The 24,383-nt window shown below is 37.6% G+C and overlaps 1 protein-coding gene across 1 annotated transcript; it reads left to right on the top strand.

Moving 5' to 3' along the window:
* The first annotated feature begins 12,544 nt into the window (after positions 1-12,544).
* On the top strand, positions 12,545-23,919 carry LOC306873971 (matrix-remodeling-associated protein 5-like). Its single transcript, XM_079423596.1, has 7 exons — positions 12,545-12,909; positions 13,392-13,600; positions 14,525-14,654; positions 14,796-15,186; positions 15,443-19,552; positions 19,988-20,909; positions 21,303-23,919. Exons 2-7 carry the CDS (start codon positions 13,422-13,424, stop codon positions 23,209-23,211), a joined length of 7,641 nt encoding a protein of 2,546 aa, XP_079279722.1. The 5' UTR covers positions 12,545-12,909; positions 13,392-13,421; the 3' UTR covers positions 23,212-23,919.
* Positions 23,920-24,383: the final 464 nt, after the last annotated feature.

The raw sequence follows: 24,383 nt of genomic DNA, 5'->3' as shown, positions 1-24,383 counted from the left end.
CAGAAGCATTTTGTGGTACAGTTGTATCTGCTGTTTTTTCATGCTTGCCACTTGAGGTTCTGACATTTGTCATGGCTTTGTTTGTTTCATCGCTCCAGCAAGCACTGCTTGTTTGGACATTTTAATTCTCTACTTGGATTCATTATGTTTGGACTGGTGAGTCACTGCATGCTGATCCATACATACCATTACAGTGAACTATTCTGCTGACTCAGATTATAACATTGGCCTTTGTCAAAACAAAACACAAAGAGAATCTCTGAAGAAAAATCCCAAAACTCAGCAGAAGCAAGAATGGAACAAGCAGTTCACATGATTGTGACCTACACAGCACAACCAAATTAAATAAATGTCATTTTATTCAGAAATTTGAAAAAGATTGTTTCTTTTAAAGTGTGGTATAATTTCATCATGAAAAAGTAGGGTTTTTTTGTAACATTTAAAAAAGTGAAACTTTCATATATTCTAGATTCCTTACATTTCAAAAGTATTTTTGTTTGTTTGTTTGTTTTAATTTTGATGATTAGAGCTTACAGCTCATGAAAGTCAAAAATCTCAAAATATTCAAATATTTACATTTGAGTTTCATTAAATGACCATCCCTACAGTATAAATTCTGTATATATCTCTTGTTCTTTGAAACCACAATAACGGGGAAGACTTGACACCCTCCACAAAGAGGGTAAGTCACAGAAGGTCATTAATGAAAGGGGTGGCTGTTCATAGAAGGCTGTAAAGTTGACTGGAAGAAAGAAATTGGGTAGATAAAGGTGCACAAGCAACAGGGATGACCGCAAACTTGAAAATACTGTCAAGCAAAGCCGATTCAAACACTTGGGAGAGCTTCACAAGGAGTGGATTGAAGCTGGAGTCAGTGCATCAAGAGTCACCACGCTCAGACGTCTTCAGGAAAAGGGCTACCAAGCTACTTCTGAAACAGAAACAACGTCAGAAGCATCTTACCTGGGCTAAGGAGAAAAAGAACTGGACTGTTGCTCAGTGGTCCAAAGTCCTCTTTTCAGATAAAAGTTAATTTTGCACTTAATTTAGAAATCAAGGTCTGGAGTCTGGAGGAAGACTGGAGAGGCACAGAATCAAAGCTGCTCGAAGTCCAGTGTGAAGTTTCTGAAGTCAGTGATGATTTGGGGTGCTGTGATGTCTGCTGGTGTTGGTCCATTGTGTTTTATCAAGTCCAGAGTCAATGCAGCCGTCTACCAGGAGATTTTGGAGCACTTTATGCTTCCATTTTATGGAGATGCGGATTTCCTTTTCCAGCAGGACTTTAGCACCTGCCCACAGTGCCAAAAACACTTCCAAGTGGTTTGCTGACCATGATATTACTGTGCTTGATTGGCCAGCTAACATGCCTGACCTGAACCTCATATGGAATCTATGGGATATTTTCAAGAGAAAGATGAGAAACAGTACAGCCAACAGTCCAATAATACAGACTAGCTGAATAGTGCCTCAGCAGCGCCACAGGCTGATTGCTTCCATGTCACACCTCATTGATGTTGTAATTTGGAGCCCCGACCAAGTATTGAGTGCATAAATTAACATACTTTAAAGAACTTGAACTTTTCTATTTTGCAAATCCTTTTTTTTGATTGATCTTAGGAAATATTCTAATATTTTGAGAGACTGGATTTTTTACTTTCATGAGCTGTAAGCTCTAATCATCAAAATTAAAACAAAAAAAAACTTTTGAAGTGTTTCACTTGACATGCAATTAATCTAGAATATACGAAAGTTTCACTTTTTGAAATGTTACAAAAAAAAATGAAAATTTTCACAATATTCTAATGCACCTTTTCTTCTCTCCCTGTTGACAAATGCAAGAATGCATTAAAGTTCAGCCAATCACATTCAGATCTGCTTCCAATTGAGTATGCAACACTCACTTTTTACAATCAAATTAACAACCAATTAATAACATCAACATAGTATCACTGTCACGATACAGAAAGTCAGTCACAACTTCTATTTCATGCCAACTATAAGAAAAAGCTAAATTGTATTTCAAATGCATTTTAAAAGAGCATTTGCATTTTTCAGGGGCAAACCAATGACATCGATGTCAAGTACTGGCCTGGTCAGGCTGTAGATTATACAGAACTCATATGGATGTAGCCACATAATGGCAGGCCTCCGGTGTGATGTCATTATAGTCTGTGTTCCTTCAAGAAGAGCTTGTTGATATTGGTATTAATCATGCATTTTCCATGTGATCTCAACATGGAAAATGAGTGATATTTCGTATTTGAATAGTATATGCAAACAGAGAATAATATGAATGCTGCAGTATAAAGTGTGATACAATATAATTCAGTTTGATTATGGTGAATTCAGTGTCCCACATCCCAGCTGCCATTCCTTTTATAAGCCCCTATAAAGCCCCTCAGTCCTTGACACACTGACATACTCAATAGGCACCAGTAGACAAGTGAGTCATGCCCTGGCAGAAGTAAAGTGTATTCTGGCATAGTTTCCAGGAGATGTCTTAGTTTTGAGAAAGGAAACATGGCTAAAGCTCATGGCTGAAAGACAGTCCAAAGATTTATTATACCATCAGTACACTGCAAGTTTAAGCACTGCCTGAGGCCTTCCTATCAACCCATCTTGTTTTCTTCAAAATCAGGTTAGACATTTCCAGGTCAATGATAACAGGTTGATTTAATTTCTTAATAAATACACGTGTATATGAGCACAGGTTTCACATTTGATACAAACACTATAATATTTATTATACTAATTAACTGCTGTGCTGTGCTGAGGAAATAAAAATGAAGTCATGAAGAGCAAATAATTTCCATGAACTGCTCTCTAACCCTTTGACATTGAGTTATGATGTAAACATGCTCTCCCATAAAGGTCGACCCCTGTCATCACCCTGTTATTACTGCCTTGCAGGTAAACTGACATTAGCTCACCATCTTTTCCCTTTTGAATTGTGACCAAAGACATCTTATCAAAGGCTTTGCTGTTGTAGCTTCAAATGTCAAGATATCCTAGAAGAAGCACCAAAGGTTAGAAATAACTTATCTGGCCATAATCTTCATCAAACATCTAATAAATGTGACAGAAGTTTTGTTTTTTGTTTTGTTTTTTGAGAAAGACTGGCTTGTTCCATGAATGAAACTGGAAAATAAATCACAAAGTAGAAGGTCTATTGACACCAAGCAGAATACTGGGTGCAACAATTAGAAATGCTTTAACGTGTCTGTTCTGACTGTCGTGAATATTCGCATACCATAAATGCGTCACAATTTTTAACGGAGAGTTGTTGTTTTGGCTGTCACATAAAACTTTTATTTTGCTATGCCACAGTGAATAGCAGATAAGGAATCTGGAACCAACTCTTTTGTTCATGTATTCTTGTATTTGTTTGATAAACATTACAGCAAATAAAATAAAAATAAAAAGCTGTTAATACCGTTCAACTTCCTTTTTTATATTTTACAAATATAAAGTTGTTCGGCACTTTGTGGATCCTGGTTATTTGTATTTCTGCTTTTCAGCAAGCGCCACCTATGGTCAAATAATGAAATGAACACGTAAAAATCACGTATTAAATTTGCACGGCGAATAGGCAGAATTTTCGTGTTGGTGTGAACAGGCCTTTTTTTTAAAGATCTTTTAAGAGTTTGAGAGCATGTTAATCAGACAACAATCAACCTTTCTGTTGTCCACTTGCTCCGAAAGACAAAAGTGATGTGCAACATGTCCTTAAAATATTTAATAAAATACATAAAAAAAATACATAAAAATAATAAATTTTAAAAACTTTACCGCAATTGCAAATGCGCAAATAATTGTAAATTATTTTAAATTACAATTAGGTTATTCCAATATCTGATCATCAGACTCTTTCTATTCTGCGCTGCTGTTGACATTCAGATAGACTGTGATAGATAGATGTCTTGCTTTCTCACTCATCAAACAGACATCAAGTTGATCTCATTCCAGAAGCAAAAGGCCAGTACTGTATACAACTTTGATTTAACACTGGCTGTCGGTGTAGTGAAATGCCAGCCTCGTTGATGTCTGCCACAGGAGGAGATAAAACTAATTGAATGTATGCTTCCAGACCTTATCATTTAACATCATCATACAGATGAGCTTCTACACTAATGAGCAATGTATGAATCTCACATCTCAACCTGTGTAATTTAATTACTCTCCCATAGGAGCCCCTTCCTGGATCCTGCCAGTCTCTTAATCTGGGGGTCAAAATCTTTTTTCCACATTCTAGCCCTTTCACTAAATTCCTCCAAATGAGTCCATGTGGATTTCTTTAGAGGTGCATCTGTTAAAACCCCAAATGCTCTCAGTTACTAAGTGAGAATATCCTTTCCTGTTCAACATTTTGCATTGTGTGATATCAATCTTTACAAGTAAGCACTCTGAGTGTTGCGGGTTCAAACCTATTCTTCTCTAAACAGTTGCTGTAAGAGCAATAATGTATTACTAGATCATATCCGGTGCACCCCAACCATGTTTAACAAGTTTCAGAAATATTTCAATCATAAAGTGTTGAAAATAAATAAAATAAACTGTTCTGGAAGCACAGCTGAATAAATCTCAGTTTATCACCCTTTGGTGGACAGGCTGCTCTACAGCAGATGTTAAATGATAATAGGTCTGCTACACCATTTAGTGATTCATTGGTAAGTTTATGTCCAATTTGATGTCCAAGAAACATCTCACGCCTCTTACAGATTTCACTGGGAAGAACACTGGAAAGAAGTGTCCATTGTTTTTAGGAGGTGGTTGTTTTGAAAGGAATTCTTTGAATTTGTTGTACAGCTGTTGAGTTAATTATGTGAGCAGGTTTGTGTTTTAGTCATTACTGGTGCTACAGGTAGTTGTTATATAATCTTGCATTTACAGTAGAGCATTTATGTGCTTAGCATCTGTTTGTGATTTTAGCCAGACATGTTGAAAATACGTTACACAGTGTAATCTGGGGTTTCTGGGATAATCCTGATTTATATTCTCTCTTTGACCTTAGAGGTTTTCCAGTCTTGGGTTCATCATTTGCATCAATTACATTTAGTTACCTCAAAAAGTCAAAGCTGTAAAAAGTTCTCATTCTTTCCAGCTCAATTTGTATTATCTTTTAAAAGTTGCCAGAATCACTTCCATTTTGGTTTTCCCTTTCTTCTTTCTCTTTTTGATTTTTATTAATGAACATTCTAAGATATTCTCTTACACATGCGACAACCTGAAAAGAAAGGAATTCATTTCAGTGCCATTCCACAGATGGTCTTCATTAAAGTCTCAATCAGAATTCCCAGGTTCTGCTTCCATCTCTGGAGACTGGATTTGTGAGAAAGGAAACCCCCCTATAGGACACAGACTAATGTAATACCTGGACAAGGTTGAATAGATCTCCATAATTGTGCGATGCCTCGAACCTGTAAAAAATAAAGAATGTGCCAGGGCATGTTTGGTTTAGTGTGCAATAACATCTAGCAGTTTCCACATACCTCTGCCATGATTTCTGTAGTACACACAGTTCTGTGATTTACTGTCATCTTATATCACAATAATCAAGACCAGGTGTTATGTTTAAACTGACAACATGTTATTTAGCTGCAGGAAGCAGTTCATTAACAAAAGTGGGGAAAAATGCATTTGTGAGTAAACTCAAGTTGCCAAATTGAACAATAAAGTCTCATTTAAAGATTCAAAGACTGTTATGGAGGGCTAGTTCAGTACAGAAGTTCTTTCCTGCCTGCTGAAAACAGATGTGTCAGTGAGGAGATCGTCATACCTTGTTTGCAGAAAGACTGCATGTGCTCGGTCCATTTCAGATTTATTACTTTTTTATTCTGGGCAAGATTAACAGTATTAATATCAAAGGTATGATTAATATTTCTCAAACCAGCTCTGTATAACAGATACAAGTGTACACAATAAAGGGGTGCTGTGCTTTTGTCAGTGAATCGTTTGTGTAAAGCTTGATTACGTGACTTAGATACGCAGTGTTTTGAGGCTGTTTCTTACAGTTTAGCTGGATAAATATTGACTCAGCTGAAATGCATTATAAGAGCATTTGAGGAACATCAGAACAGTTTAGTCTTTGTCTTACTTTAGGCTGTAGAATACATTGTCAATACAACAAGAATTGCTTAATGTGTGTGCAATTCTTTGTGATTTTTAAATGTCTTCTCTCTGCTTATTCTGGATAAACAAGTAAAATTAGTGTATTTGCAGGTGGATTTACAGAAAGAAATACGTAGCTGTGTGGCACTTGTTTGAGTGTTCTGACCAGCCAACATAGCAACCAAAGCTGTGAGTGGGGGAAATGTTCAAGTTACAATTACTTACAAGTCCAATAAAGTACATTTTTGCACTTTTGGTATGCCAAAAAATTGTCATTTTATGTGAAATTTCAGATTTTATTTGCTTTTGCAATTGCAAGTATGTTGTATATAACAATGTGGGCTTTTCTTCTTAGAACTGCAGGTTATCTTGCAATTCTGAGTTATTGCAAAAATAGGTCTGAATTGTGAGATGTTATAAAGTGAGACCCAAACAGAAAATAAGTGTTTGAACCCAGAGCAGTTTACTGACAAAATAATGATTGCCGATGGCAATATCTAAAGAGTCAATATAAAAGATGCCGAAACAGTGACCAGACAATAAGTGAACTGGTGAATGTCTCTTTTGTAGCGATGCAATGATGAGGTAAGTGTTCTCAGGTGCATGATTGCTGATGTGTAAGGTGTAGAGCAGGGATAGGCAACTTCGGTTCTAGAGGGCCGTTGTCCTGCAGAGTTCCAACTCTAATCAAACACACCTGCCTGTGACTTTCTAGTGATCTTGAAGACATTGATTAGCTTCTTCGGGTATGTTTGATTAGGGTTGGAGCTAAACTTTGCAGGACACTGGCCCTCCAGGACCGAAGTTGCCTATCCCTGGTGTAGAGCATGAAGGATTCTGTTAGTGATCCTGAAATTGTGATCGCTGAAGGAGTGAGGAGGTGGAGCCTGGCGTTTCCTTAACAGATAAATCTCAGAATGATGAGGGGAAAAAGTCAGAATTGTGAGATTTTTCCCATGCAAAAATAAACTTCTGTAACTACTGGTGGAGAAATTGGACATGTTATCTTTAATGTTTTTTTTAAACAATTTCTTTATAGGCTGCAGTATAAAGTAACTGTATGCAAGTTGAGGTGTCCATGGTTTTCCACGCTTTGTCTGGATTCTAGCAATAGTCCAGCTGCACACAGCAGGTTGGGAGGCTGTTTATTATAGAGTCCTGTCCATGTGGAGGCCCTGGGGATCTAGGCCAAAACGGCAACACCCAAGATATTTGAGAATTCAGGGAAATGGCCTATAAATGTGAATGCTAATAGTGACACATTGAAAACCATATAGTCTGCTCTACAGAAACACTGAATGGCTGAAAATGACTGAATATGGCACATCCTTGTATCTGTCTTGTCAGTGCTTGCCTTCCAACACTTTTCTTTCTCAGATATGCCCTTTAAATGTCCATCAACTGCCTTTTTTTCATTAAAGCTGAGATAAGGTTGGAAATATTTCAAGAGTCATGACAATAACAGATGTGATTACCTATTCATTTCAGGACTCAAAGTTTGTTTTGCATGCTTTGACAAAAAATTATGTAATAACATATTCCTTTATTAGAAATATGACAATGTAAATAAAAGCTATTTTACCCATTATAGGATCATTTGTCTTACAGTTATCATTTTAACATATGTGGTCAGACCACCAGTGAAAATAAACAGAACTTCATTGTCTGGGGGATGTTGTTTATTATTAGTTGTATTCTACAGATCGGTCTTTGGCCAGATGGCCAAACAGGGAAATCTGCTTAGCATAGATCATTTGCTCAACCAAGACCAGATTTACTTTTTCATTATCAATGAATAAAGCAAGGAAACTGATCTGGGAGCAGAGTAAATGTGCGACTGACACGTTTGATTAATGCAGGGGGAAATGAAAAACACATTTCAGTGTCTAAAGATGACAACAACAAAAAAAATGGAAATGTAGAAGCTGGTAAAATGTTGTAAATCACTGAGGATAGAGAAAACAGGTGCTCGTTTTTTACATCTGCCACAGGTGCTGTGGGTAATACTTGATAAAATGTATTAAAAAATATTCTATTTATTGTTATTTTATTTTAAATTTACAGCTTGATGTGCTTTAGAATAGGTTTTTTTTTTTTTTTTTTTTTTTTTTTTTTTTTTAAGTAAAATTAATATGCTGAATCAACATCAGTGTTTTCCTACAAGTATCATGAAGATCTCAATTGCCTGAAACAAAGCTATTTAAAACACCTGAAAGGTATTTGCAAGGATATCATGCATATACTAGGTCTTTAGGTCACTTGCATGCCAGAGGAACTACCGCTCAGGGACCACTGGTAACATATGCTAACCAGGTGGACTGGCCTGTATTGTATACTGTAGATTCATTGTTGAATGGTAGCTACATTCGCTTTCAAAACAGTGTCTGGAAAAACAGGTGCAAGCTTTGATGTTTCCCACGACACCAAAATATCATTAATCCAATATGAGGTTGTTGCTAAAGTGTGTGCACCCCCTTCAAAGTTAATTTTAAATTATACCAACAAAGGTCTTTGATTATAATCTTATCAAAGCACTTTTGACCTCACAACCAGTAAACATGTTATGTCTTTAGCCTCCCTATTATTAAATTTAATCATGTCTCAGACATAACAAATTTACAACAAGCTTAAAAGTAACAATTATATTTTTAATGACTTATTGGGCCCTCATATACATTTAAAAAAAATATATATTAAACCTTAAATTAAAATGCAAACTTACGACAGATATTTAGCTCATCATACGCTAAAGAAAAAAAAAAGGTGTATGATTTACTTTAGAACTATTTAGTCAGTAAATTTCACAAATAATTACAAAGAAATATCAAATAAAAAATGTAATTAAACTTAATATGTTTAAAGTCAAAAGACAAATAATATTTTCTTGTAAATATTTTTTGCGATATTTTTAAATACATCTTTTATATTTACTTATATAATATCAACACCTACTGAAGGGTTTTAGGATGGATATACATGTAGGCCTACATGACATACATGTACAAAAATGTATTACACATGCATAAATATACACATTTGTATGGGCTAAATACACGTTAATATATGAAATTGTTCCAGTTTCTAAAAGGTTTGTATGTTTGTTTTGTTTGTATGTTTTGTATGAAAATGCTATATACAGTGCTGCTTGAAAGTTTGTGAACGCTTTAGAATTTTCTATATTAATATCTGCATAAATATGACCCAAAACATCATCAGATTTTCATATAAGTCCTGAAAGTAGACAAAGAGAACCGAATCAAACAAGTGAGAGAAAAATATTTCCTTTGTTATTTATTTAATGAGAAAAATGATCCAGTATTACATATCTGTGAGGTGCAAAAGTATATGAATCTTTGCTTTCAGTATCTGGTGTGACCCCCTTTTGCTGCAGTAACTGAAGGTATTGTAAATGCTGATCAGTCCTGCACAATAACATGTAGGAGTTTTAGTCCATTCCTTAGTTGACCACTTCTTGGGAAGTTAACAGTGGTCTTGAATTTCCTCCATTTGTACACAATCTGTCTGACTGTGGATTTGTGGAGTTCAAACTCTTTAGAGATGGTTTTGTAACCTTTTCTAGCCTGATGAGCAACATCAACTCTTTTTTCGAGGTCCTCGGTAATCTCCTTTGTTCGTGACATGTTTCACTTCCACAAACATGATCAGACTTTGATAGATTCCTGTTCTTTGAATAAAACAGGTCAGGTACTGACATTTGATAGTCATTGCACTGACTGAAAACACCTCTGCACAGATGGACTCTAATTTCACCTTTAAATTAACTGATAATCCAAGAGATTCACATTATTTTGCCACTCATAGATATGCAATATTGGATCATATTCCTGAATAAATAAATTACAAAGAAAATAGTTTTGTCTCATATGTTTGATTGGGTTCTCTTTGTCTACTTTCAGGAAAATCTGATTATGTTTTGGGTCATATTTATGCAGAAACATAGAAAATTCTAAAGTTTTTTTTTTCCCCCAAGGTATACTTAGGATTCCACCTTTAGTATTTATGCAGTAAAATGTGCACATTATGCTAACCATAACCCTAGAACTTTGTCATACAGGAGTTTTGGAAAATTGAGGTTGACTCATGCTTAATGAGAGCCTGTTCATATGCAGTGTGTATCAAAGGCGATGGAGGTTGAACTCCCAAATCTGCTCCAGGTGCACTAGTTCATCTGACCACAGAAGAAGTATGCTGAAAGACCATTCAGCGTGACTGTGGGTATGACTGGTCTATGGCAAAGCGTGAGACGTTTTTAAGAGAGGTCTGTTTTTTTAACCACTCAGTCAGTTGTTGTTAAAAGATTCTGACATCAGGTTCTATCACTGTGTTTAGAAGTTATTCTGCCATTAAATGAATGACATGTGGAGGTCACAGAACCTTAAATGAAAATGAGTTGAGCATGTTGTTTGAAGAATGTGTAAATGTGCTCTCTGAGAAAACCAGTCACTGTGTGACATTTTCTTCCTTTAGTCTTATTGCATTTGACATATGTATATATATATATATATATATATATATATATATATATATACATTATTTACAAAATGCACACTAATGTTCTTGGGTTGGCAAGATCATATTTGTCAAGAACTGCAGTAAAAATACATTCTTGTTGAAAAAAAAATAATTTATTTCATTTTAGTCATTTATTAGTATAAGATCTTATAGTCATTTATTCTACTAATAATATAATTTCAATGATTTACTGTTGATAAAACCTCCATGAACAAGTGAATGAGAATTAAACTGTTTAAATGGGATGATCTCCATAACAAAGAAAGTTCCTTTCTTGAAGATGGTGATTACATTTTGTTTTGGATTCATGACTTATCATGATCACAATCTGTGTATGCTCAGTACCTCTATTTCCATCACTGAAGATGACTGCATGTATGTACATATAATTTTCAAACAGGTGTGCTTTCTGCTTTAAATGACATGACGTGATGTATGGAATCTCCCAAATGGTCAATAACATGTCCAGAAGCTTGTGACCTTTGTCCTTGCCAGCCCCCTGCATTTTATTCTCTAAATGCTTCAGGGTGCCTTGTGAACTCGGTGGACTTCATGCATCAGTTTAGAGTACACACGGTATGTGTGTGTGTGTGTGTGTGTGTGTATGTGTGTGTTTGTCTGTGATTGGCATGGAGGACCAGGGTCTAGAAGGGAAATAACAAGGCTTTGAACTCTGTGTAACCTTTACTTATACAGAGCTGGAGTCAAAACAGCATGGAAAATCATAGTGGGGAGATGCAGTCATTTCAAAGCTACCATATGCAACATGTTCTTGTTTGTAGATACTGGCCAGGTTTTAACACAGAATTGACATCAACTCATTAAGCTGTGCTGAGAATCCATAACCTAACTTGTTGTTACTGGTCAAAAATCACTCCCCTTTTAAAATGTGTTTGTAAATCTCTCATTGTGCTATATTATCACTATCTTTTCATTAACACAATATTTGTATTTCTTTGTGGAATTAATAGGTTGTAGGCCTCAATCATCTGAACTTATCCTATGCCTCAGTTTTTGTTTATTTTTATTTAATTAAATATTTGTATTTATTAAGTATGTCAGTTTTTGAGTGAACATTGCCAAAATTATATATATATGGGACCCTGGACCACAAAACCAGTCATAATTTTTTGAAATTGAGATTCTACATCATCTGAAAGCTGAATAAATAAGCTTTCCATTAATGTATGGTTTGTTAGGATAGGACAATATTTGGCAGATATATTGCTATTTGAAAATATGGAATCTGAGGGTGCAAAAAAAATCTAAATACTGAGAAAATCATCTTCAAAGTTGTCTAAATTAAGTTCTTAGCTATGCATATTACCGATCAAAAATTAAGTTTTGATATATTTACAGTAGGAAATTCACTAAATATTTTCTTGGAACATGATCTTTACATAAATATCCTAATGATTTTTTGCATAAAAGAAAAATGGATCATTTTGACCCATACAATGTATTTTTGGCTATTGCTAAATATATATTGGCTATGTTCGCCCAAAAACTGCTGCATAAGCTCAGATCAACAAAAACATTGCATATATAATAGATGCATATGTAATTATATATAAAGATTGCATATATAAAAATATAACATAATGAGAAATGTATAAGCATTTTTTGTAGACCAGGAACACCCCAAGTGTAACAAGGCGGGAAAAGAAAAGAAAAGAAAAGAAAAGAAAAGAAAAGAAAACATAAAGTCAGTGATCTTTAGTCCAATGATTAATTATAATTAACAAGCATTTTTCTCTCCCCCCTAACATGAGGGGTTAATGCACTACCTTTTGTCTGTGCGGTGTGCTTTTCAGCAGTTCCTCGTGTCGTCCAAAACATTACTTTCAGGAACGCGTGTAAAAGGCTCACAGTCGGTCACTCCCCCGAGCCCTGAGTTCCTTGCGCAGACGCATCCACGCGCACCACCGCCAGCTGAAAGTTCCATTCTCACGTTTCCAACAGAACGCGCTGCTTCACAGCTGGATTGTGCTTCTCTTTCTTTAAGAATTTAGTGATTTATACTGTTTTGGCGTTTCCCCTCATCAGAAAACAACCAATTGGATTAATTTTGGACTAAGAAGAGAAACGACAATAAATAAAAAGTTGAAACCTGAATGAAAACATTTCCAGCTTTTCATCATCAGTGGAGAGTTTGCTGCCTGAAGTAAATGGACTATCACATGATCCTTGGAAATGCAGTTTTGAAGGGTTCTGTGGACCAAAATCATGCCGGATTGTAAATGGAATGATCAACAACGTTAACATAAGGTTTGCTCTTTCCCTTTTCTTAAATGAAATCGGAGTTCAATATTTCAGCTGCGCTCCATTATTTATTTTTAAGCAAGTTACCCTTACTAAAATTAACCATGGTTTTATTATAGTAAAAGTGTAGTAACCATGTTTTTTTGGCGTACTGATTACAATTCATATAACCACAAATAGCTACCATGGTTAAACTGTGGTTATAGCAAAACCATGGTTAATTTGTGGTTACTATAGTTATCTATAGGCTGGTTATAGTTTAACTATAGTAACCATGATTTTTTTTTTTTATTATTATTATTATTTGTAGTAAAACCATGGTTAATTTTCGTAAGGGAGATTAATCATTAACGTGACACCAATTTCTTTATTTTAAGTTTCAATAAACATAGATTCACCAAGATTTTATCTTATGTATTAGAAGTCAGGGTGGAAATGTTGGACAGTATTTTGTAATATGCCGCTTCAGCTTTTTCGTCTTTCTGCAGTTAAAGGTGTTTGCTGCTGTGGAGCTGAAGATGGGTCGCTTTTATGCTCAGGTTTTGTTGATGCTGGTGATGGTAGCACTGCCTGTATTGGTACGGTGTTGCCCACGGCCATGTGCCTGCCAGCAGCCCGCAGAGGTGCACTGCACGTTCCGCTCTTTACTCACGGTGCCTGCTGGCGTGCCCAAACAGGTGGAGCGGATGAATTTGGGGTAAGAATGACTGTGTCATGAGTTTATTATTCTTAGAGGTTGCTTTTTTTCTTCGCTTTCTGATATCAGCTTTCTTAAAAGAGCACTTTTGCACACTTCCAAAAGTGATTTATCTTGTATCATACAGGTCATTGAAACATGCATTTCTCGTTGTTATAAGACATTTAATCCAAGTGGGTTCATTTGTAGGTTAATGGGAATTTCCCTTGATGATGTTAAATGCCAGGGATATTTCGACCATTTTACAGGTGACCTTCAACTATTCAGGATGTTTAGGACTCTCCCAGGAAGTATTTGAGATGGTACTTTGGGGTGACAGTCTAGTTGTCACACTTTCCTTTCCATTTCTACATAAAAACTTCACTTAGTTAAGTACATTTCAAAGGTACAAACAAATTAATTTATTAAGCAACAATTTAATATGTAATAAACAAAATAAGGTTTTAACATAGTTTTAACATTGTAAATAATACATTTTATACATTTTTAAAATAAAAACACAGAACAACTTGCCCTGGCTTAAAATGTATAAAAATTACATTGTTTGTGGGAACAAAGTTCAAACTTTAAGTTATAATCAGCTTAGCTGACCCATATGCAAGTGTGGTTTTATTGTGTTCACTTTTTTTACCCAACAGCAATTACAAAAATATGATATTCACCAGGTAGGGCATGACAGAATTAACTTTTAAATGATTTAATTATAATAACTAGGCATTTGAAACAAATCTCCTTGGTGGAAAAAATACATATTTATGCAATTAGACTTTTAATTCAAAACCGTATAGCCTTCTCAAAACAAGCTCTGGTCTCCCCAATTGAAATTTATTTTTTTTTAAAAAATGTTTTTTTGTAAATCTGCAACATCATTGCATAATTAACCTTAATCTTATTGACCCCTTCTTATGTCCCTCCTTCATTCAGGTTTAATACTATACATAGAATAACTTACAGCTCTTTCGCTGGGTTACGAAAACTGGAACTTCTTTTAATGCATGGCAATGATGTGCATCAAATTCCAGATGGAACATTCCGTGACCTTATATCCCTTCAGGTACGGTCAACATTTTTCTTTGAAAATTCATTATTTCTGTACTTCTTTTGCTGTACTACTGTTCGCAATGACACTTGATATATTTATGGAACAACTATTGCAATGAAATTACACTGAGTTAAAATGCTTCTTTTTTCACAGATGCTGAAACTAAGCTATAATAAACTGAAGGTAATTAGCAGACAGACCCTTGTGGGTCTCTGGAGTCTCACTAGGTTGCACCTGGATCACAACAGACTTGAGTTCATCCTCCCCGATGCATTCCAAGGCCTCACGTCTCTTCGCCTTCTCCAACTGGAGGGCAATCAACTTCAGCAGATCCACCCAGCCACCTTCTCCACTTTCTCTATTCTTGGACATTTCCCAGTTTCCACTCTGAAACACCTATACCTGTCTGATAATTTACTGACCACTCTGTCACAGAGGATGCTAGCAGGCATGCCCTACCTGGAGAATCTCTCCCTGCATGGGAACCCTTGGACCTTTGACTGTCGCATGAGGTGGTTCAAAGACTGGAATAAAAATTCACCAGGTAATTATCATAAATATCGACGATCATGTTGCCTTTAACAGAAACAATATGATGTTGTATCAGTTCAGAGGGGAAAGTAGTAGAAATCATGAACTGTAATTATCATCTGTATGGGATTATATAATGTTGTTTATGATTATACTGAACTCATAGTTGTAAAATCAGTTGCAGGACTGTTTCCAATGCTTATCACTTTATTTTATCTTGATGAATTTCCACTTACTGTACTTCGACCACCCCCCCCTTTCTTTTCCAGGAGTGCTGAAATGTAAAAAGGACAACACCTATCCAGATGGCCAGCTATACCCTGTGTGTTTCTCTTCAAAACAACTAAAGAAGAAACAGCTCCAGGAGTTGGAGAAACCCACTTGCAATAGTCCCATTATCAGCACAGCTCACAGAGCCATTTCCCCAGAGGACACAGAAAGTGACCTCTTGACGATTGATGAATTTCGTCAACCCCTTGGCAACATTTCCCTGGGCCTGTCAGATGAACATGGACATCAAGTAGACTTGGAATGCCTTGTCACTGAGCCAAGAGAGCTGACTAGCATAGGCTGGGACTATGTTAACCAGTATCAAATATCAGCAAATGTGACTCTGACATTAGATTTAAAGTGTGCAATTGACAGGTCCAGTTATGAGAGGTTGTGGAGATTGATTGCATATTACAGTGACGTTCCAGCCCACCTTCGAAGAGAAATTATGTTGAGTAAGGAACCTTACACAAGCTTCAGATATCGGCAAGATGTTGAAAGGGATGCTCTTTACTATACAGGAGTAAAAGCTAACATAGCAGCTGACCCACCCTGGATAATGCAGTCATCAATGGACCTTCAGCTAAACAGACTTCAGTCTACAAGTAAAAGTGTTCGACTAATTCTAAGCACCCATATGACCGAGGTTATGGAAAAGGAATCTATAAGACAGCAGAGTAGGGGCTGGGTTGTAATTGAGTCCAAGAATGACACTAGAACAATGCAGGCTGCTGTCATGGGAAGTCCTGCTGAGATAAACTGTTCCATACGAAGCTCAGGGAACGAATCAGTTAAATGGATGTTACCCGATGGCTCTACTTTAAAAACACCTTATAGCAATGGTGATAACAGGCTTTCAGCATCAAATGCTGGTCTTCTTAAAATCAAGTCTGTGGATCATTCCAATTCAGGAGTGTACTACTGTATTGCACAGGTTTCAGATGACCTTACTATCCTCCCTTTTCGCCTAACAGTGGAGGAATCCTCCAATCCACCTCCTGGAAGTGAAGGAGTAACAGAGCCAGTTACAGGATTCTCAGGTGGACCTTTTTTCCTTCCATGTGTTGCCACTGGATCCCCTGATGCTGAAATACACTGGATTCTCCCTGATGGTAGCATTATAAACAAGTGGGTAAACATTTCCAGGATATTTGTGGCTTCAAATGGATCTCTGATTATTCGACACAGTCAGCTTTCAGACAATGGATACTATAAGTGTGTAGCAGGAAATCAGCATGGGATGGATACTTTGGCCACAAAAGTAATAATATCAAGGCCACCAGGTTTACTCCCATTAAGGAAGTACTCTAGTGGCCCTCAGCCTGCTGAGGGAGTTTCAGCCCAAGTCCTTGTGGCAAATGACATGGAGTCTTCTGGGGATAATGAACCTGAAGAGTTTTTAGAGAAAATGCTTCCTAGGCAAGTGGATTTACCCAATCGGCGGCGGGTCCCAAGTGTGGGAATAAGGAGAGGCCACCCATTTAGGAACACTTGGAGACGCCCTGCCACACCAAGGAGGAGAGTAGGTACCCCAGTAGTGGATAGTGCTAACAGTGTAGAGTCAAGAAGAAAAATTAGTGCGTCAAACAACCAAATAGACCCAAAACGCTGGGCTAGCATTTTGGCGAAAGTTCGCAGTGGTGGAACTAGTTTAAAAACAACTACTCCAAACTATGTTCAGACCAGTTCAAACAAAATACAGGAGTCAGAGACTGCCTACACAAAGCAGTCAGAAATTGCTAACAAGATTGAAGGATCATCTGAAGAAGGTACAACAATAGAGGGCACCAGGACACCACTAAAGGATGTGTTGTTCTCAGTCACAATGTCACAGATGCCCACTGAGGCTACTGAGTACAACTTGGATATAAGAGCTCTGGATTCTGAGGATTCGAGACATGTTATATACCAGATAGCTGCTCCTGAAAATCCAAATTCAGATTTGTTTACAGTTAGCACATATATCACACAACCCACAGTTGGACCTCAGATGACCCATTTTACTTTGGGAGATTCAGAGGTTGCAGAAGGAGTTGCAGTGAGCACTGTGTGGAGCACAGCATCATATGGAACCCATTTACAGGAAAACCAAAGCCACACAATGGATGGTGGCAGGGTAACTGATGCAATTAAAAAGTCTGATTCCGAAGAAGATGAAGAACACAGGGTTTTGCAAAATCCTGAGCTTGTGGGAGAGGTTTATCAGGGAAGGAAGGATCACAGCTTAGCATCGACCACAGCAAAAACCTTCACAGAACCAAGTACAGAAACTGCTGTGTACTCTTTTACTGAAATTCTTACTACAATTAAGAAAGGACCACAGACCCTACGAAAGCACATAACTCAGAAGAAGCATAATGTCTCAAAAATTCCACTGCTTCTTACTGTGACACCAACCACCAAACCCACTTCAGGACATAAAGCAACCTTCACTAATTCATTTAATGCTTCTTCCTCACGTGCTAGGAACTCATCCAGTTTGAGGAGGAGGAATGGTGGAAGACGAAGAAAGCCTAATCGAATTAGAACTAAGACAAACAGTTCTAAATCATCAGTATATGTCACAAATGTCACCCCACAGCCCACTTCAGCTTCAATTGTGGAGGTTACAAATGGGTTTTCAGTCATTACTAAGACAACTGCCTCCTCTCAAACTAAAACAGAAACATCTCCATGGGCCAAAAGTGCAGGAGCCAAGATTAATATTACTGTTCCATTAACTGACAGCCAACCACCGTCACTAGGCAAAATTACTCATGAAGAGAACACAGATCCATTATACAGTGTCAGGAATAGCAAAATCCATACATCCAAATCCCAAGAAAATGTATCTATGACAAAGGAAAGACACTCATCTGATTCTAAGCCAGCTCAAGAATTTAAAAACACTGCAATAGTACCAGTGTTTCCATCAATATTCAGTAATTTTGGAAGAGAACAAGAAACGGCAACTGTACAAAAAGAAAACAAATCCACCTTGTCCCCCCATATTCCAAATCTTCGTGTGAAGGTAGACATTCATGAGTGGTTTACAAGCATTCATACCCCTGCAGCTAAAAAGTTTGAAGAGACTCAACAGGGAAAAATTACAAGAGACCCCAGCTCGATCCCATCATCAGACAGCTCTCATGCACAATTAGAGGAGCTTCCAGGAGTAAGTCCAGATAAAACAAACAACAAATATAACCACACAGAGACTGAAAACTTTCTATCCTACAAAGAGCTTGAAGGAAGGTTTCCTGTGAGGCCATTCACTATATCTTCCCAAAGAACCAAGAATGAAATCTTTAAAAATAATTTGGAAATCCAACACGGTTCTGCAACAGCAGCCACTCCAATTTTTGAGGGAGCACAACAGAGTTCACAGGTTCCAACAGGCAGCCCCAAAAGCTCTCCAGTATTAGTGCTTGCAACAACAAACCCAAGCAGGCTTCCAACTGGCAGTTCTTTATCCATGAATCCTTGGGCTTCATCAGAAAATGCTGATCTGCCTCCAGTTACAAAAGAAAATGTTATTGCCACAACAACAACAACTACAACAGCTCTGAAATATTCTACAGTTCATACCCATATGTTTTACCCAAATACACCCACGTCTGCAAGCATGCTAGGTGAACTAGACAATGCTAATCACATTCCTGACAGTGACAAAGACATATTTGTAACCTCAGGCAAAGAAATAATTAGTAAGATAGAACTTAGCAGAACAAATAGCAGGGCAGGACCTCCAGTCACACAATTTCCTTATCAATTAGCCAGCATTTCTAAGGAAACAGTATATGAAGAATTAGAGGAAGACATCCACAAAAAGACCACTACAAAAACACCCACGACTCAACCACTTCACTCAACTTCAACGGTCTCTTCACCCAAGCAAACACTTCCTGGTAGGCCAGGTGTTCAGGGTAGAGGAAGCTCTTTGATACATTATGCCACATCAGGAGGACCTCAACAAAGACCAACAGCAGTGCCCGAGGGTAGTAGCAAACCTCGGATCATCAGCACAGACATTAGATCAGTAACAGCACATGCTGAGACTGATGCCTATTTGCCTTGTGTGGCTGTGGGGAAACCCAGTCTTTTCCTTTCATGGACTAAAGTATCCACAGGTAGGGAAAGATATGGTTTATCATTATTTAACAGTATTACAATTATCTTTTGGTAACACTTTATTTTGATAGTCCACTTTAGACATTCTACTAACAGTAAGTAACTTTGCAATTACATGTCAACTAGCAGTCATTAGAGTATTAGTAGACTATCTGCTTAATATCTTCAAACACTTTATTTTGATGGGTCCACAGCATACAACATACTGACTATGAGAATCTTTGCAAGTATATGTCAACTTATTCTACTAACATTATGGCTACCCTGCTGAGAATTAGTTGACATGTAGATACAAAGTTACTTGTAATTAGTAGAATGTCTAAAGTGGACTATCAAAATAAAGTGTAACCTATATTTTCAATACTTTGTTGACACATGCATGTAGAAATATATTCTGTTGACTCTGTACTAAAATTGTTACTGTTTTCCTGCAGGGGCAAGTCTAACACAGAATACCAGGGTTCAAAGATTTGAGGTCTCCTCTAATGGTACACTCATAATCCATAATGTACTTCCTCTGGACCGGGGCCAGTACCTATGCAGTGTCCAAAACCAGTATGGAGAAGATAAAAGAGTCATCAATTTAATTGTTCTGGCTGAACACCCCAGAGTGCTGCAACCTCGCTATACTGAAGTCACAGTATACCTTGGAGAAACTGTTGCATTTGAGTGTCAGTCCCAAGGGCTTCCTCAGCCTCGGATCACCTGGGTCCTACCTGATAGGGAATTGGTACATTCTAGTGGACCTACTCAAGCCAATCCTGAAAACAAGGTCTCAGTCTCACCTAATGGCACACTTCACATGAAATCGGTCAGTCACATGGATCGAGGAATTTACAAATGTATTGCAAGCAATGCAGCGGGTGCTGATACCATATCTGTTCGAATGACTATTGCGACTTTGCCACCCATCATTCAGCAACCAAGACATGAGAATGTCACTGTTCCAGAAGGAAGCACTGCATACTTGAATTGCACTGCCAGGGGTGCCCCTCCACCTTCCATTGGCTGGATTACCCCTGATGGAATGCAGATCCGTCCCTCACAGTTCATCAATGGACGTAACTTGTATGTATTCCCAAATGGCACACTCTATGTTCGTAGTCTCTTTCCGAAAGATGCAGGGAGGTATGAATGCTCAGTTACCAATGTGGTTGGCACTGCACGGAGGACCATTATTTTGACTGTAAGGAAGTCCATAATGTACTCAAGAGCCAAGATTACATCCTCTTCGCCTCAAAAAACAGATGTCGTCTATGGAGGCAGGTTGCACCTGGATTGTATTGCATCAGGGAATCCAGAACCCAGGGTCATCTGGAGGACTCCATCGAAAAAACTTGTGGATGCTCACTACAGGTAATCTAAACACTTCACTGAAGCACATCTCCTTTGCAGGATTGTGCATTCTGGGTTTATACACATTAGAAAAATACACATAGCTACTGTCTTCCTTTCTTTTTCATATCTCTCTGCATTTCTCCTTAAAGCATGCAGTTAGACACTGTTTTCATAACTTTGCATCTTGTTTTGACTGATGAGACGGTACTCTTTGCATGCAAATCAAACACTCCAAGTGCTCTTCTAAAATAAGGGCACGTCTGGTTATGAAATATCAAGCATCAAGAGTGCAACACTACATAAAATCAAAAATCTTCTTTTAATAACATTTTACATTACAGCGATCACAATAACACATATTAAATAGTAGTAATAATAATAATAATAATAATGTATTTTTGTATATTTCAGTTATGATCAAAGGATAAAAGTGTCTGCCAATGGTACACTATCCATTGTATCTGTGACAGAGAAAGATGATGGTGAATACCTCTGTGTTGTCCGCAACAAAGTCGGGGATGATTTTATGCCCTTTAAGGTCATTGTCCTGGCAAAACCCGCTAAAATTGAGCAGAAGACAGAGTCTGATAAGAAGGTGATGTATGGAGGAAACCTAAAAGTTGACTGTGTGGCCTCTGGACTACCCGACCCTAAAATCCAGTGGGCACTGCCTGATGGCACCATGATCAACAGCGTCATGAAGTCTGAACGTAATGTTGGCAGTCGAAGTCGCAGGTATGTTGTCTTCGACAATGGAACCCTCTTCTTCAATGAAGTAGGTATGCGTGAAGAGGGCGACTATACTTGTTATGCCGAGAACCAGGTTGGAAAAGATGAGATGAAAGTGCATGTAAAAGTAGTTGCAGATGTTCCTGTGATTGCTAATAAGACAAATGATGTAATCAGGGTCCTGTACGGAGAATCCTTCTCTCTGCAATGCAGTGCCAAGGGTGAGCCAACACCTCTTATATTGTGGTTTTCACCCACTAATAGAGCCATAACTTCAGGTTCAGACAAATATTTTATACATGATAATGGGACTCTAGTCATTCAGAAAGTTCAGCGATTCGATGGTGGGAACTATATATGTCTTGCCAGGAACAGTGCAGGGCAGGATCGCAAAGTGGCCAGAGTAGAAATCCTTGTCTCTCCACCTGCTATTAATGGCCTCATAGGTACCACAAACTCAATGAGGGTTTCTAGTGTGAGAGATCAGCGGAAACTGATTGGCTGTGAATCCACTGGCACTCCTGTTCCACGTGTCATGTGGGTTCTTCCAGAAAATGTTGTACTCCCTGCACCATATTATGGGAGTCGAATGACAGTACATCGCAATGGCACTTTGGATATCCGTTCAGTGAGAATGAGCGATGCAGGCCAATTAGCCTGCGTTGCTCGAAATGAGGGAGGCGAAACAAGGCTTGTTGTTCAGCTTGATGTAACAGATATTTTAGAGAAGCCAAAACTTAAGAGTCCTAAAATGGAGTCACTCTTACTGACTGTAGGCAGGACCATTAATCTTAACTGTTCAATTGATGGGTCACCAACCCCACAGCTGACTTGGATCCTTCTAAATGGCTCTCCACTACAGAGTGGTGCACAATTCAATAAATTCCTCCACAAGTCCAATGGGACTTTGGTCATTAGTAACCCTGCTCTCTCAGAGGCAGGCACATATCGTTGTCTGGGACGCAATGCTGCTGGAATGGTTGAAAGAACTGTTACGTTAATGCCAGGACACAAGCCAGAAATCAATAACAGGTATAACTCACCTGTTAGTATCATGAATGGGCAGAGTTTACATCTGCACTGCTTGTCAAATACTGAATCTGTCCGCCTAGCCTGGACCCTGCCGAGCGGGATGGTCTTAACCCGACCTCAAAGAGCAGGTCGTTATGCTGTTCTTTCCAATGGAACCCTCTCAATCCAACAAGCCTCTGTCCATGACAGAGGCTCATACACCTGCAGGGCCTCAAATGAATATGGAAGCTCCCTACTAACTATCCCAGTCATCATCATTGCATATCCACCCCGCATCACTAGTGGTCCAGCTTCTGCCACCTATGCTAAAAGAGGAGTAGCAGTACAACTTAACTGTGTGACCATGGGTATTCCCAAAGCAGAAGTTGCATGGGAGACCCCAGACCGAACACGGCTTATTGTCAGCTCCCAGCCACGGCTGATTGGGAACAAGTACCTTCATCCTCAGGGTTCCTTAATCATCCAGAATCCTACAATAAGAGATGCTGGATTATACAGATGCACAGCCAGAAATGTGGTAGGGGTCGACACAAAAAGTACATACATTTATGTGTACTAAACACAGGAGATCTACTCTTCATATGCCCAAGGAACTGCGACGTTGAGCTGTAACACAGCTTAATAGCAATAGCATTTGTCAATGTGAAATACAGAAAGGAATCAGCCCAAAGAAAAAACATTACATATTTTATTAAAGTTTGCAAGTAAAACTTTGTGAAGTGTAAAAAGGTACTATCCTTCAAAAGCTTGGTATGGGATTCACGTAATGTAACCAACCTACTGATATTACAAGGCATCTTTCTGCTTTTACTGTTTGACAATGACAGTTTATGTCTAAATGTATAGATGAAACAAAAGATATATATTTGTAGCCATGAAGAAAAAAATATATTATATATTCTGACTTTCAAAGCCAATAATTCAGAATATTTCAAAAATCAGGGATAAAATTATTTGAATAATGCATCAAGTAAAGAAAAAAAATCGAATTATTCATACACCTTTTTTTTTTTTATATGTTCCAAAAATTACTTTTTCCCCAGTATTACATACACAGATTCTCAGCTTTCAAGAATTACTATCAAATCAGATACAAAGTTGCTACAATAGCTTTCTCATTTATATATATTTTTTTTTTATCTGCATAGATCTGTTTTTAAAATTTTCGTTCTTTTCAGTTGTTTCAGTTGTAACACTTATAAATTATTTGTTCTTTGAAAACTAATGTATTTCTGTTTGCATATTTTTGAATAAAGAAGTTTTAATAAAAAAAAAAAAAAAGTTTGTCAGCCATTCTGATACAGATAACACAGATGCTACACTTGAAGAACAATGCCCTTGTGTGCTTTAGAGAAATGGGTTAGAGAGGCAAATGTTTTGTCAGGAGAGTGATGAAAAGAGAATTTCCTCTGGGGGAGTTATTGCACTGTCATGACAATGTGTTGCAGATAAATTAAATATCAGGGATTCAAGGGGGTGATTCCTTTTTAGATTGTATATTTAGAACAAGCACCATCTTGGTCCATTATCCTGCCTTTGGGTGGATGTCCAATAAAAATATGATGATCTTAACAATCTGCATAAACAAAGGCCAACAATCATTTTGCACAACAAGCTATAAAATATAAATATGTACATGTATATTCTAATACAACATGTGTGCCTACCAATATGAAGCAACATGATGGTATTATTATTATTTTTTATGTGCTCACTCTCTAGCCTCTGCTA

The sequence above is a fragment of the Barbus barbus genome, assembly GCF_936440315.1.
Source record: "Barbus barbus genome assembly, chromosome: 8".
NCBI lineage: Eukaryota > Metazoa > Chordata > Actinopteri > Cypriniformes > Cyprinidae > Barbus > Barbus barbus.
The sequence above is the reverse complement of the archived record's forward strand: the minus strand, read 5'-3'. Positions and strand labels throughout refer to the sequence as shown.